We start from the raw sequence: 15,798 nt of genomic DNA on the forward strand, positions 1-15,798 counted from the left end.
GACCATCCTGCTCTTTTAGTTGGGAGAAGTGGTGACTGGGAAATAACTTGCATGGACTAATTTTCGTAGAAAATATTTAGGGACAAACAACAAACAATGCATTAGCAACAGGCTGGCAAATGGTGGGCCAGGATGTGACTCAGGTAGTAGTGCTTGTCAAGAGCGTGTGAGGGGCTGGTTCCATCCCTGCAGCACCACACGATCCCACCCCCACCCCCCAGGGGTCTGAAGGCCCCCAGCACTACGATGAAAACAACAAAAAGCGGGCCGGAGCGATAGCACAGCGGGGAGGGCGTTTGCCTTGCACGCGGCCGTCCCCGGCATCCCATATGGTCCCCCAAGCACTGCCAGGAGCAATTCCCGAGTGCAGAGCCAGGAGTAACCCCCGAGCATCGCTGGGTGTGACCCAAAAAGAAAAAAAAAAGAAAACAACAAAAAGCAAAAAAGGTAGAGATCACTTAGAAGCTTCGAGAATACTGATCACGAGGCAATGGCCAACTCTCCCCCTCATCTGAGATGCTGGCAATGCCAGCCTTCAAAACGCTGGGTCCCTGTATTCTTCTGGGCTGGGGGCTCACCAGCAGGGGGCCTGTCCTTTCAAGCCAGGGTAAAATGTGCTCCTTGTGGGCTGCACCCCAGAGGGGGTTCTACTCCAAAAGGATCCTTCCTGCTCACATTTCCTTGGGGTAGGCCCAGGAAGAGAAGAAAGAGACAAGAGAAATGCAGGCGATGTCCTCAGGGCTTCAGCTCCAGGTAAGCCTGCAGCAAATCAGAGTTCTGCGGGGCAGCCTGAGGATGAGGAGAGCGGGAGTCTGCAGCTCGCAGGGAGCACTAGAACCTGCCCTGGCAGGATGGAATGGGGTGGCAGGACCTGGGATATCACTAAAATCCAGGTCCAGTTCACCTGCAGACTCAAATGGGACTTGGTTAGTGAGTCCTGAATGGCCAGGCCATTCAGAACAGCCCCACAGAGACTTCAATAAGGAGCTTCCAATATTTATTTGCTTACTTGTTAATTAATTATCTGCAGTGTGGGGATCAGGCCCAGAGCCTCACAAAGCAAGTGTTCTGCGGCGCTGCAGCCTCTGACCCCTGCCAGGGCATCTACCACTTAAACCCAAATGCCGATCCTCCAGTTTATAACAGGAAAAGTCCTACGCACCACACCAGAATGCTAATTCTACTTCCTCTGGGATTGAAAGTCAGCACTGGAACTACTATATTAAAAATGTTTAATAAATGAAGCCAAGAAGAACAGTTCCCAGGATCAACATTATTTATAAGAAGAATGTCAATGCATGTTAATGAGGAAACTTTAGTTTTTGTATTAATGGAAATTACAGGAGGATTAACTCTAAGTTCAGAGTTCTGTTCATGGCTTTCCATATAAGGTACTTCTAGTGACATTGGTGTAAAAGAAAAAATTAAGCATTAGAGAAACCGGATCAAGGTAGGATATTTGTAAGATAATTATCTCTGTATCCAAAGGACAGTTGTGGAAAATAATGCTGACTTTTGTTTGACTCAGTCTTTTTCCCTAAATTTTTTCTCATTTCTACTTATACCAAATTAGCCTGAAGGGAGTATTAAAATGTTGAGAAAAGTTAGCAAAGTATGTCTTTCCATGAAAATAACCTGCATTTGTTTATAATTTTATCTTAAAACATTAGAAACCAAAAGAATAATCCTCATACCTTTAATTTTCAGGGTCATAGATTATCAGCAAGTTTGACTTACTGAATTTTCAGCCTGGTCTACACAATCAAAATGACACATACAAATCACAATCAATTTTCTCTTTAGATTGCATGTCTTTCTTTGGTTTCTTTAAGTCTTCTATCTCAGATATGGAAATGCTAGCTGCTGTAACAGAAAGGTCTGTGTTATTAGGGAATCAATTCTGGCTCGTTCCCAGCTCACAGCAATTCCAGAGGGTGGGCCTCTGTGTGTTCAGTCATTTGGGTGACTCAGCCCCCTCCAGATTCTAGCATGGTTACTTTGTGACTTCTAAGGCTCTTGGACCTTGACATCAGGCTGGACAACCAGAAGGCAGAGAGAATCAGATTCTATGCCTGAACCTGGGTACACCCCACCTCTGCCCACTTGGTCATGCCAAAGGGGCTGGGAAATGTCCTCTGGCTCTGGGTCCAAGAGAAATGGGAGACTATGGGGAACTGCCAGCCTCTCTGCTAACGCTGCCTTGTTGGTTCTACTGCATTGTCCAGGCCTCCAGACATCACGTTCCACCGTCAGAACTCACAGGTGGAGTTTTTGGTATTGCAACTCCTGGGCCACAGAAAGAGAAAATCAGGAAGTTCTTGGTGAGACCATCTCACTCCAACAGGCTCGTTTCCAAACTTGTGGCTTTAGAGAACCCTCAGTAATTTCACTCTTTCATGAGATGTTGCTAATGATCCAAACATAAATCAATGCCAATTTTGTCTTTCTTTTATCAATACAAGTGCCTTTCAGGAGAGTGGACTTCTGAATGCCAATGCCGTCTTTCCTGTCTGTTTATTGTCCTGTTCTCACCCTGGCACAGGTCAGCTGTCCGCCCACAGTGGAGAGTCACTGTCATGGGTGGGCGCGCTCGTCCAAGGTGGGGACATTTGTTTCCAGTGGATGGGGACTGCTCTTGTTCTGACCCTGTGACAAAGGTTGACTGCTCTAGAGCCAAGGAGAACCTGAAGTTGCTCCCCAGGGCTAAATTGTTGGTGATTTTTCCTCTTGATGAAGCTTATTAATCAATGTTTGGCAGGCAAGCCAGCTGCAGCATCTATCACAGAATCCAAGGACAAGGCACATTCACATGCCAGCGACTGAGGAACTGAACTGTCCTTCCCTCAAGTCAGGTCTCACCCACGCTGACCCCCGTAGGTATCTCGGCTGCTTTGACTTTGAGGGGCGTCCTTTGTTTCTAAGTGGGGGGTTGGCCCATGCCATAGTTGCTGTTATTAGCTGGCAAACTTGACTGAAGAAGATATGGATGGCTGAGGAAGTGTTGGGCTACAGAGGACAATCAGTGACCTTTCCAAATGCACACTCCAGCAGGACATGAGGGAAGGGGAGTAGGAGGCCAAGGAGAAAGAGAGGGGGGTTCGAATCCTGGCTCTGCTACTTCCAGCTGGCAACGCAGGCCACGCCCCCGACCATGGCTCCCACCTCAAGTTGTAAGACTCGAGTGTCACATGATATGATCCAGATGGCAACTTGGTATGGAGTTGTGAGGGTTAGATGAGGGAAACCTGTACAAAACTCAGGCAAAATCCCGGGCACAGGAAGCCCTGACAAGGTGACAGACATTTTCATCATTTTGCCAAAATCAGAAATGGGCCTGGACACATACCAGTACTCAGGAATCTAACAGATTCTAAAAGACGGAAGCCAAGAGAGAGAAGCAGCAGCTGAGAGGGCACTGGGGGTGGGAAACACTCAGAGAAGGCCCGCAGATGGCAGTTTCCTGGTCTACAGTGATCCTTTCCAGATCATTCCATCAAACACAAATCCAGGTGCCACTGGGGTGCAGGCGAGGTTACTCTCCCGAGAGGGCCTGACCTCATCAGGTGAGCCCCTGGTCGGGGCCTGGGGAGAGAGGTGCATGTTGAGAGGAGCGAGCGAGGGGTCTCTGACAGGGCAACCGAGGGTGGTTCTCCAGCAGTTAAGAGCAGTCTCTGGGGGGCCGGAACGATAGCACAGCGGGTAGGGCGTTTGCCTTGCACGCGGCCGACCCGGGTTCGATCCCCGGCATCCCATATGGTCCCCCAAGCACCGCCAGGAGTAGTTCCTGAGTGCAAAGCCAGGAGTAACCCCTGAGCATCGCTGGGTGTGACCCAAAAAGCAAAAAAAAAAAAAAAAAAAAAAAAAAAGAGCAGTCTCTGGCTGAAGCTAAAGGGACAGGGGGTCTTGGTCATTCCATCACACAAAACAAAGTGCCAGAACTGTGGGGGCCTGGGGGTGATCCTGCCCTACTCAAGTCCTTGGAAGGCAGAGAGAAGGGAAGGTACCTTGGCCCGCACCTTGATTTCAGCCTGTTGACATCTACAAAGAGAATCATGTCAGGAAGGCCTGGGCTTTTGACCGATGGAGACATATCAGGCATTTGTGTTGTCTAAAGTCACCGTGTGGTAATTTGTTGCACAGCAAGAAAGACACATTTATCTACTTGTTCCAAAGGTGACAAAAATGAGCCTCCCACCCAAACTCCAGCCGCTGTGCCTGCTTTTCCGAGGCCTGGGCCCCACAGCCAGAGTGCTGGTGTGTGCCCGTGGCCAAGGGCATCTCTGGTGGAGCAGAACGCTGTGCCCACTGGGCATGAGTGAGACCCCTGTCCCTGGGGGCTGGCCTGTCACAGGGTGGTATTTGCTTTTTACCTGACAGGAAACCCCTCAGCCACTGCTCAGGCAGAGCTCAGCTCCCAGGGGAAACAGCCGTTCCAAATTTCTTCTTGGCCGTTTCATACATGTCGGGAGGGGAGCGAATGCTATTGTTTGCACCTGTCATTTCAACAATACAGAGAAGGAGCACTTCTCAGCCAGACCTCCCATTCTCGGGGCTGCTGACTAGGAAGCCGGGGGGTGGTGGGGGGAAAGAGCACCGTGCGCTGGGCTTCAAAATGCCTCCGCTGTCAATAGAAATCCGTAAGAATTTCCTTCACGGGATGAGAGGTGGCACATCACCACTGCAACCAGCGTTTCTGCTATTATCTCAGCAGACGATCGATTCTTTGTGGCCCGAGAACAATGAGCGGCCCTGAGACCTTTCTGCTTCTCGTCTTCCAAATGGCATCTCCTGTCAGACGGTGCCCTTTCTTGGAGTGACTCATTTTTGCTGCTTAAAATAATGAACTAGAAACCAAGAGATGAAGCACAAAAGGAACAGGGCCGGGCCTTACCGGCGAGGCAGCGTGAGGCGGCATGAAAGGCGAGTGCTTTTGGGTCAGAGCCACTGGTGGTCACCCTGCTCTTCGGAGCCAGGAACCTCAGGCCCACTTGGTACCTTCGAATCTGTTTCCTCAGTTGCCCCATCTGCTACTTGGAGGGACAATCAAACGGGTGTCCCGCAGCCACACTCCATCTGAGTGGGGTTGAATCTTCTCTCCCCTCTGAAGAAGCAACGGGTCCCCTCCGTTGGAAATTCCTCCAGACCCCAAACTTCACAGGTGATTTCCAGGAGTTTTGGACCTCACACCTGGTGGCTACGGTGACACTTTTTGTGTCTGCAGTCAAGACAGGTTTGCCAATCAGATAGGTGTGTCTGGTCTGGAGGATCTGTTCCAAATTCTGCAACAAGGGGCACCAGTGCCCACTTCTGATGGCACTTCCGTGTCCAGCATGCACCTGTGGCTCAGCCGCCCGGGAACTCACCCTCCCCTCCCTGTTGTTCCCCAGGCATGTTCATGCCGTAGCTCTCGCCTTCCTTCTCATCCTTCAAGTCTCCACTCGAATACTCTGGCCTGTGTAGAAACAGCGATTACTTCCTCCCCTCTGCTATAATGCATGTGTATCATTACACAGCACGCTCCATACTGTAACTTCCATCTCCTGTTCTCCCTAAGAGGAAACTCAAGAAAAAAGCCAATCTGGAGCAATTACAGACAGCACAGTTAGGCACTGCTGTGGGGAAGATGATAGATGATAAAATACATTTATTGGTTAGTTAACATAAGGAAATATTTGTTATCACAAACATTTCAAAGAAATACAAACTTAAGTTGTGAAACAATATTTTTTTTTTCACCTGCTAGAACTGGCAAAAACAAACCAAATGTTGGTAAGGGGGAGAGGGCGGCACTGTTCGGCACGTTTGGGCAGATGTAAATCGGGGCCCGTTTTCTGGGAGAGTGTTTCTAAGATTGCATTTCTAGGATCTTCGGGGAAGGAAACAGTGAAGGATGGGAGCAGCAATTAGGCTGTGAGCACTGTTTACGGGGCCGAAACTGGGAAAGTCTATCAGTAGGGGATTAGTTAAATCAACTGTAGTGGAGATGATGCAATAAAATCAGTCATTGAAAATGATGGGTATAGAGACATTCCTCAATAATTCATACCAAAAGTGACTATACCACAGTGCTGAGTGGGAAGAGTTGATGAAGAAAGAGCATCGTGCCATGGGCGGCCCAAGAGAGGTACACACACACACACACACACACACACACACACACACACAGACACACACACACAGATACACAGGGTCATTTCAGATGGAGACTCAACTTTTTTTTTCTTTTTGTGTCACACCCAGCAATGCTCAGAGGTTCTTCCTGGCTCTGCACTCAGGAATTACTTCTGGCAGTCCTCAGAGGACCATATGGAATGCTGGGACTCGAACCTCGGTCCGCCGTGTGCAAGGCAAACGCCCTACCCGCTGTGCTATTGCACCAGTCCTAGAGACCCAACATTTAACTGTGATCATGGCTCTGAGTAATTCTTTCTCATCTTTATCTTCCTTTTATTTTGTAAGGATAATGTTGTTTGTCTAACAAGAAGATGCACAGTTGCTGAATAAAATGCTCATTCTAAGAGGACAGGGTCACTCTCTTTTGAACTCATTTCATTCTCTTTACTCTCTTTGTTCAGATTCAATCCTGGTTTCTTTCTTTGGGACCTTTACATTAGGAATAACCCATGAACAGAGTGAATGCCAGGGGGTTTGAGGGTAGAGCATCTCTCGGTGGCACCCCCACACCCACTGATCAAGAGTTCAGTTTTCTGTGCATCTTTTCATTTTCGTGATTCTGAAAGGAATGTATTTGTGTGTATGCTTCCCCTCACATAATTATACTACACATTCTGTTTGGTGCCACAACTTAAGTGACTTTTATTTTAATTAAATGTACACATGTACACAAGTAACAGTGTTAATTGGTTCCAGAAAAGGCAGATAGTGAAGCTCCCCCTTGACTCCACCTTTGCCATTATCCCCATTATTATCTAACTATCAATGCAGGTTTTTTGTTTATTTTTTTGGTGGGGAGGTGTCAGGAAGTGCCCAGGGATCACGTGGTGATGGAATTGAACTTGGGCCCTCATGCATGCCAGGCACGCACCCCATTTCAATTGTTTCAGCATTTTTTGTTGCTGGGCCACTGCTGGTGGTACTCAGGGGACACTGTGGTGCTGGGGACCCAGCCAGGGCCTCCTGCATGGAAAGCCTGTGCTCCAGCCTGCATGGAAAGCCTGCTGGCCCTTGCTCTGGCCCTGCTTTGGCACTTTGGTGTTTGCTTCAAGTCTCCAAGTGGTCACTGCTATTTCTTCATTTTTTTTTTTAATTTAACCATTGATGTTTCTCGCATGTTCCCCTGGAGTTGTCTGTTCTGTGACGCCTGTGTGGACTGGCTGCAGGCTGGGCCTGCGATGTGGCTGATGCGTGGGACATGCCCTTGGTACCACTCTATGTTCTCTGAGTTCTTCCTCCTGTGTCTGAGCCCCCTCGCCTCCCACCCCCCAATTTCCTGGGCGTCATGGCCTTCCCACTGTTAGGGAGCACATTCTCCAGTACCTTCCCAAGCAAAGGTTCCTGGACTGTAGATTCCTGGCGATCTTTCATGCCTAGAATGTCCTTACTCTACCCCAGCAATTGATTAGTCACGATGGGCGAACGATGAATCCAGATGATGAATTCAAGTTCAGGATTTATTTTCCTTCAGGATGCCCCCCCCCACACCCCCGCCACCAGTTATTGTCAAGAAATCTGATGCTGGCTTGGTTCTTAATTTTTTTGTTTTTCACCATTAATTCTTTTCTTTTTCTATCTGAAAGTTCCTATAGTCTTTTTCATGGCCAGCGTTCTGGAACATAATGATAGTAAGCCTTGGCAATGGGCCCATGCCCATCCATAATGCAGCACATTTAATCAGGCGTCTCCATAAATTCCCCTCTGTGGGTTCAGGATATATTCATTGAATTGCTTCTTGCATAATTTCCTCACGACCATTATAAAATTTTGTTCTTTCTGGAACCATTTGTTTGGGTCTTAGGATTCCTGAACAAATCATCTAATTTTCTAAGCTTTCTTTCCTTATTGCTCTCCTAGATCTTTTTTTCTTGTCCATTTTTTGGGATAGTTTATTTGTTTTCTAATATTAAAAACTTTAATTTGTGTGATTATAATTTTAACTCCTAGTAGCACATTTTTGTCATTAAAAATATCAGCCTGTTCTTGTTCACGGATATAGAGTTTTAATTTTTTATTTCCCCAAGATTATTAATTATCATTTTACTTTTATTTATTTATAGTCTCCAGAGTGATGTTCAGGATGGGAAAGTTTTGGCCAACCAGGCCAGAGGCTCCATGCGAGGGCCGAGGAGGGGTTTCTGCAGAAGCCCTGAGTAATGCGTCCAGGGGGCCTCCAGGGCTGCTCCGGGCACTCCACTTGGTTACATGGAAGATGCTGTGATGGAGGCTCCACCCCGCTGCGTCACACCCGGCGATGCTCAGAGGTCACTCCTGGCTCATGCACTCAGGAATTACTCCTGGCGGTGCTTGGGGAACCATATGGGATGCTGGGATTCGAACCTGGGTCGGAGTAGATCCGAGAGAGGCTGGAGCTGGGAGTGTGGGAGATGGAAGTTTAAAGATTGAATAAACAGTAACAAATCAGCAACCAGCTTGGTCCTCGTTCTTCCTTCGCCTTTCCTTGACCACCGGCCGTCCAGATCCAGTCCACACACTGCGGTTCCAGAGCACCGAACTCGGGTGGTGAGACAGAGCTGCCCGGAGAGCCCACGAGTGCACTCGCCCCATTGGCTTGCTTTAGTTTTTTACAGCTGGTGTGTGAGACAAACGCCCTACCCACTGTGCTATCACTCCAGCCCATTTTAAACTTTCTTTCCATTACATTGTCTCTGCTTCCCCCAGTCTTAGTTTTTATGTTTCTTTTCCTTATGGGTTACAAGCTTTCTTGGTGGAACTTAGTAAATACTTAGATCTAAGAGTGACCTCTGTGTGCTTGGGCTGGCCACTGTTGGCCAGGGGTGACCAGGCAGATATCCAGCTATGCATTTATGCCCACTTTTGCTCATAGCTGCAGGCGTCCAAAAAAGAATACGTCCATTTTCTCTCCATGTTCCAGAAATGGTTGGAGAGAGAGCTGGAATTCCAGCCTGGGGGAAGACTTGCTGCTGTTCTTACCTCTCATCATGATCGGCTGCCCTCCATGTGCCTCGAAATTTAGCAGTTCTCTTGAACTCTTTCCTCTGGCTGACTATATTCTTTGCACTTCAGCAGATTTATTATGTCCTGCCTAGATGTGGTTTTCCTTGTTATTTGTCTTGATTTCCCCTTCTTGTGCCTTTTGAGCTGTGGATGGATGTCTCTGTCACAGGATCTGCTGCTCCACTTTTCCCCTGATACTCTGATCTGCTTCCCTCTTTCCGTGACTAATCTAATTTTTTGTTTTATTTTTATTTCATTTGGAGTAGTTCCTTCTGATTTACTTTAGCCCACCATCACTTCTTCGTCTATATCTAACTGAGAATATCTACTGAGTTCTGAATTCCAATTGCAATTTTGAGGTCTCTACTTTCCATTTGTTCTCTTTTATAGTTTCCAGATCTCTACCAAATTTCTAAATCTTGATTTTTATTCTCTTGATCATTCTGTAGTTTTTGATTAGGTTGTCTCTTATCTCGTTGTATGCTGTTATTGTAAAGATAACTATGGACACTGTATAATAAAATTATAGAGACACTTTGAAACTAAGAGTACATTTTTCCCTCTCCAGTACAATATATATTTCTGGGAACTACCTGGGGTTGGTTGAGGGAAGAGGCTGTTATGTATACATATTTTTGGGGGTGGGCATACCTGGCAGTGCTCAGGGGTTACTCCTTGCTCTTCACTCAGGAATTACCCTTGGCGGTGCTTGGGGGACCATGTGGGATGTCAGGGATTGAACCCAGGTCAGCCACATGCGAGACCAGCGCCCTATACGCAGTACTATCGCTCTGGTCCTGTTATGGATCTTTTTCATTCAGGCAGAGATTTCAGTGGCGTGCCTTTGTTCACAGAGTCCTCACCAAGCCTGGCCGTTTTCCCCAAACCCATTCTTCAGTGCTTTTCTTGTAGACCGGTGAGTTTTCTGAAAGTCGGTTTCAGTTTTTTTGATCTCTGTGTGACTATCCAGGAAAAGCAGCCACATGTGAGGCTTCCCTTTCTTCCATGTTGCCACTGGCGTCGTTGCTCCCTCACCCCCTCAAACTCAACTCATTGTCTCGTGTTGTATCTAGCGCTTCTCATTTTTCTTACAGGGACATGCTACTGGCCTCGTATTTGCCCTCCATCTTGATGTCCCTATTTGTGGAGATAATCTGAACGATTTTAAGGCTGGCTAAATTTGACTCCATGGGGGAGGCAGGGATACATAGCTTACATTAATCTCAAGTTATATGACTCAGCATCTAGGTTGAATCTTTGAACAGGAACCATAATGTTCTTTCTGAATTTTAAACCTTCATTCCTTGCTATTTAATGTGCGTACCTCTTCTTTGTCACATAAAAACCTGTTTTATTTCCCCCTCATTCTGATGAGCATACACTTGCATGTGGCTGTACATGAACACATGACATTCTCTAGTTCTATCCATGTTGCTGCAAATTGGATGGTTTTGTTCTTTCTTAGAGCTGTATAGTATTCTACTGTGTATAGTATCCATTCATCTATAGTTGAATATTTGAGTTCTAGTTCCCTATTTGTAAGGAAAATCTGAACAATTTTAAGGCTGGCTAAATTTGACTGTATGGGGGAGGCGGGGATATGTAGCTTACATTACTTCTAAGTTGATACATTACATTGGTTAGTTGATAATGACAGCAGAAGCCACTTCCTACAGTGATCTGGTGTCTTGGTCACTTTGGGCTGCTATAATGCAACAGTAAAGTCTGATGTCTTATAAGCAACAGACATTAATTTTCCATAGTTCTGGAGAATGAGAGGCAGAGAGGACAGTATCCATACAGCTGGTCACGGTGAGGACCCTCTCCCACTGCAGCCAATTGTTTTTCTCAGTTTCTCCAGAGCTGGCTGAGAGGGTGCGAGAGGGTGCGAGAGGTGTCTGGGTTTCCTCTGTGAGGCTAACGCTATTCGAGAGGGCTGTCTCTCCCTGAAGGAAGGACCTGCCAAGAGCCCACTGCCCCGTGCACATGCTGGGGTTGGGATTTTGATGGGAGGATTTGAGGGAGACACAGACATTCCGTCCAGAGCAGGTGGGCTGACATCGATGCTTGTCAGTGAAAAGGCACAGCAGCTGGGGGGGAGGGAAGACGGGGCCTGAAAACAGGATCATATTTGATCCAGATAAAGGAAGATTGAGATTAATTGTCTGCTGTGGTGACAAGTACTATTAAATGAAAGATAATTAGAAAAAACAGTGCTCTAAAGCCAGTTTAAAAAGCTGAAACAGGGGGACTGGAGCGATAGCACAGCGGGTAGGGCGTTTGCCTTGCACGCAGTTGACCCGGGTTCGATTCCCAGCATCCCATGTGGTCCCCTGAGCACTGCCAGGGGTGATTCCTGAGTGCATGAGCCAGGAGTAACCCCTGTGCATCGCCAGGTGTGACCCAAAAAGCAAAAAAAAAAAAAAAAAAAAAGCTGAGACAGACTGAGTAAAGATATAAAGACTTGCAAATTATGCAGGAAAGTGACAAATATGGATTTTTTTTATTTCCTGCATCACCATCTGACGACAGGAGACCCCAACCCCCTCCTCTCCTTTGGCGTCAAGCCCATCACACCCGTAGCACTGCCATTCTAAGTCCAGGGAGGCTGCTGGCCCACGTGGAGCTTTGCTCCTCTTCTGGTTGGCCATCAACATGACCTGTGAGAATCTCTCTTCTGGGTTTTGCGTTTAGCTTTGCCAAAGCACAGGTGTTGCTGGGTCGGGGTCAAGGTGGAAAGGAGGCTCGCTGTGCTCCGACACGCAAGCTCTTTGCTTCTCTCTGTGTCTTGATATTACTGCCTCCGGCATCCACTTGTCACCAGACGCGTTTCGATACAACTCTCTGAGGAGCGATTGTGGTGAGGACATTTTACATACGTTCATGTATGTGACAGTGTTTAGTCACACTAAATTGAGGAATTGGGGAAAGTGGATCACATATCCTTTCCAGACATGTATGTAGCTGTAGCTGAAGGACTGATGGTTGAAAATGGCAGAAGGGAGCTGCTTCGCATCCAGACACTTCAGCACACGGGTGAAGAAAATGCAGCCCACTGGTTTATGTCCTCCCTCTCCTGCTCTTGCAGCAAAACTTGTCCTCTTGGATATGTCTACCTTGCATGGCTTTCAAAAATAAAAAACAAAAGTCCCCCATCCATCTTAGAACCCCCCTGATGAGATGAGATTGGGCACCCCAGAAATGCAGAGAAGAGGATCTTCTAGCAGAAGCCCGGGTGGAACCAGGCTCTGCCACTCAGAGGTCATGGCAATTCTATCCACCCATTGCATGGCACATGACAACAGCGTTTTCTTCCAGAGTTGTACAGAACGAAACCCCGCATGCACTGTGGCAGATAGTTAGACCCAAAGAGACCTTAGCCACCACGAACGTCTTCAGGTCATCATAATCAAAGTTATGAGCCTGCTTCTAGATGCCAGGAATTCAAAGCACAGAATACAGCCCACCAGCAAGCAGCTAAGCATCTATTATAGAAATGGGGTCTGCACTGATGACTTGGAGTCTGAAGAGCCCTGCAAGCCAGATAGTCCCTTAATACCCCGTCACTGTGTGTGGCTCTGCCACGGGGAGGAGGCCCGGGAGTCCAGCTTCCGTGTGAGCCCCACCATGGCTCCTGAGCAGACCGCAGGGCGGAAGGCATGGGGGAGGCTTCTGGGTCTGCCTGAGCGCTTCCCTGAACTCTGCACACAAGTCCTTGAGGCCTGGGACTCCAGCTCTGAGCAAGAGCTAAAGGTTTCAGAAACTTCCACACAGTGCTGAATGGTGCATTCCCTCCACCTGCAAGGGGCACCAAGGCAGAGGAGACGTGTACCTTGGGAGTACCTCAGTCCTGCCCTCATTCCTGCTTTCTCCCATAGTTAGGAGCGGAGCTCGGCACCCCTGGGGCCTTTTTGTGCTCCACTCTTACTGTCTGAACCTTTGGGGGTAGGGGCGCTGCTTTACATTCAGGATACAGAGATTTTAATGAAGCCAGAATAAACAATCTTGACTGCTTCTTCACAACCTGTACTCCCCTCACTCCCAGAGATTTGCCTTTGATGGAAAGCTCTGGTCTAGGGGTCTGAGAGCACTGACTTCCGAGAAACTCACACCTGTTCCAGTGTCCTGCGTCTTCCCAGCCTGGGCTTCTGGCAGCCCCCCGCTCCTGCTCCCTCCTGCTGACAGAAAACTGATGTCTCTGGTTAAGGGAGAATCAAAGCCCAAAGCTGGCCCAGGGTGTGCAGCTGCAGGCAGAGCTGACAGATGGCAGAAAGCAGGGCACATCTGGGGCTGACATTTTCTGCCAGCCAGAAAGGGAGGCTGCCCCTGCCACCCGCTTTTTGCAGCAGCCGCCGAGATGGTTCAGACTCAGTATTGTCAGCCGGGGAACAGAGGGCTGGTGCCCTTGCCCCTGTTCTGAGCCGGCGGGAAGTAACCTGCACAGACCACCCTGGGCACGGGGCTCTGGACTTCATTAGAAAACAGCAATTAGCCAGCGACGCTGTGCCCGTGCTTAGTAATTTCTCTGAGGACGTGCATCTGAATGGTGTGTCCATGTCTTCCCGTAGCAGCTAACTTCCAAGTAGAATTCCATTTGTATAGTCTTAACACACAGTATGCACTAAGCTATCCCATCCAATGCCCCAGCTGACACAGAAAGGGGTTTCACTTGCACCTGTGAGAACTACAGACTTTCACGCATGAAGGCAAATGACTTCATAAATGCAGCTTTTCTAAAGACAGTGGAGGGGAAACGAGTTTGACAGCACAACTCTGCTGTAAAGCATGCTTGGCCCCTTAAGGATCCAAAGAATGGATTAAGTATCCAGTTCTTAAGGATCTAAAGAATGTATTAAGGATCCAAAGAATGGAATCATGAAGCCCTGGTGGAAAAGAACTCCAATTTAGCAACCAGTTGGATCACTAAATATGCTCACTTTATTCACCATCCCCCGGCCCACCCCTCACAGCTCCCCAAGGTGGATATATCCGAGGATAAAGGGAGTAAGAGAGAGTGGTCTCTGTGTTGGCGCTGAGTGGTCCCGAGGGCACTGCCCAGCTCCTGCCTCTGGAAGCACAGGCCTTCCGCACCCATATCTTGCTGCCCTGGGCTGCATCTTTCTCTCTCCCTGCTGTTCTGCCCACTTGCAAGCAGACAGGAAGCCGTGTCTCCCCACCAAGATCCCACGCTGCCCACCAGGCACAGTGACCTCTGCAGGCCAGTGATGCCTCTTTCTTTAAGCATTATTAAACAGTATTCTTTGCATAAGACACCCAAGGCCCTGTGCCTGAGATGTAGGTTAAGTGACAAATGAGCCTGAAATGAATGCTGCTCGCAGCAAGCAGGGCTTAGGGGGAACTGACTGATGGCCATCACCAACCCATAGAAAACCACCATCCCACTCTTGCCCATGGTGGCTTTTAAAGCATTAATAACATTTGTTGTTTTTCAGCCATACAGGACCAACATTGGCTCTCACTCCATGCCAAATGCATTGGAGAAATCGGATATTGGCTCTCACTCAATGCCAAATGTATTTTCGAAACTTTGGTTTGAAAAACTATGTCTACAGTCAAGACTACTTCCAATTACTGGATTAAAAATCCCCAAATTCAGCAAAAGTCAAATCTAGACAAACACTCTATTATTTCTATTAGCATGTATTGATAACAGAGCAAATAGGAGACGAGCAATCTAAAACATCATGATAAAATACGTAGAAATGAGACAGGTTTGTATCTGGATTTGTTTTATGGGTCTTTGATGCTACATTTTCTATTTTTCCACAAATAATCTCTGATATATTCCACAGATCCTTACAAACTATTAAAATATTGCTATATGGAAAAAAGCATCAGTGAATCTGCAGACATGGAGAAAGTGGTGTCTGGAGGCGGGTCAGGGCTAGGGAGACGCACTGCATCTTGCTGTCTGGGATCACAGTCTGTGCATTTAACTGCCTGATTACCAAACAACACGCACACCTTGTCTCTTAGTGAAGAATAAGGCTCTGATAAAGCAGAACTGGAGTGGGAAAGATGGGTGGATGCACTGACCCGGGGGCCAGCTGCAAACACAGACACTGCCAGGAAGATGCTGGCCAAGTTCCGCCATGCCAGTCCCGCTCCTTACCATGTATGCCCGGAACAGGGCAGGGATGAATGACTGGTTGCTCAGTTTGAGGATCATGGAGGAGTCCTGCAGGACGTAGATGCTCCCAAAATCAAGTTCCAGGGGATGCACGTAGATAACGGGGCCTTCTCCGATGCTCCTTACCCTGCAAGTCTGCACCCACACAGGAGAAAGAACAGAGCAGTGAGGGGCGTGTGCCCTTGACTGAAACAGAGCTTCCAGATACCCTTCCTTCCAGAGCAGGGTCAGAACAGGCCCACGGGAAGTGGCAATCCCTGACCCTGGGCTCCAAGGTCTGTGGGACCCAGGGATGCTGTCTGAGTCAGCTCTGAGACTGCTCCCAGAACGCGTCCCTAGGTGAGCCTTGCCTCGCCCTGATGGGCAATCAGCGTCCTGAGTGACCTGCTCAGGCCGCCTGGGCTCCATCCTGTGCCACAGTCAGCCTGGGGACAAGGCTGGTGATTCCCAGGCCATGAGCTGGGCGGGTCCCATTCTGCTGCCAGCCAGCAGCG

At 48.2% G+C, this 15,798-nt stretch overlaps 1 protein-coding gene across 1 annotated transcript in view; it reads right to left on the bottom strand.

Annotated features, from left to right (window-relative positions):
* The window catches only part of HYDIN (HYDIN axonemal central pair apparatus protein), a 273,502-nt gene that overhangs the window by 107,985 nt on the left and 149,719 nt on the right, over window positions 1-15,798 (bottom strand). The window contains exon 18 of the mRNA XM_055145713.1: window positions 15,287-15,439. Coding sequence (XP_055001688.1) covers window positions 15,287-15,439 — 153 coding nt within the window. The remainder of the gene's footprint in view (window positions 1-15,286; window positions 15,440-15,798) is intronic.

The sequence above is a fragment of the Sorex araneus genome, chromosome 8 (assembly GCF_027595985.1).
Source record: "Sorex araneus isolate mSorAra2 chromosome 8, mSorAra2.pri, whole genome shotgun sequence".
In the NCBI taxonomy this organism is placed as follows: domain Eukaryota; kingdom Metazoa; phylum Chordata; class Mammalia; order Eulipotyphla; family Soricidae; genus Sorex; species Sorex araneus.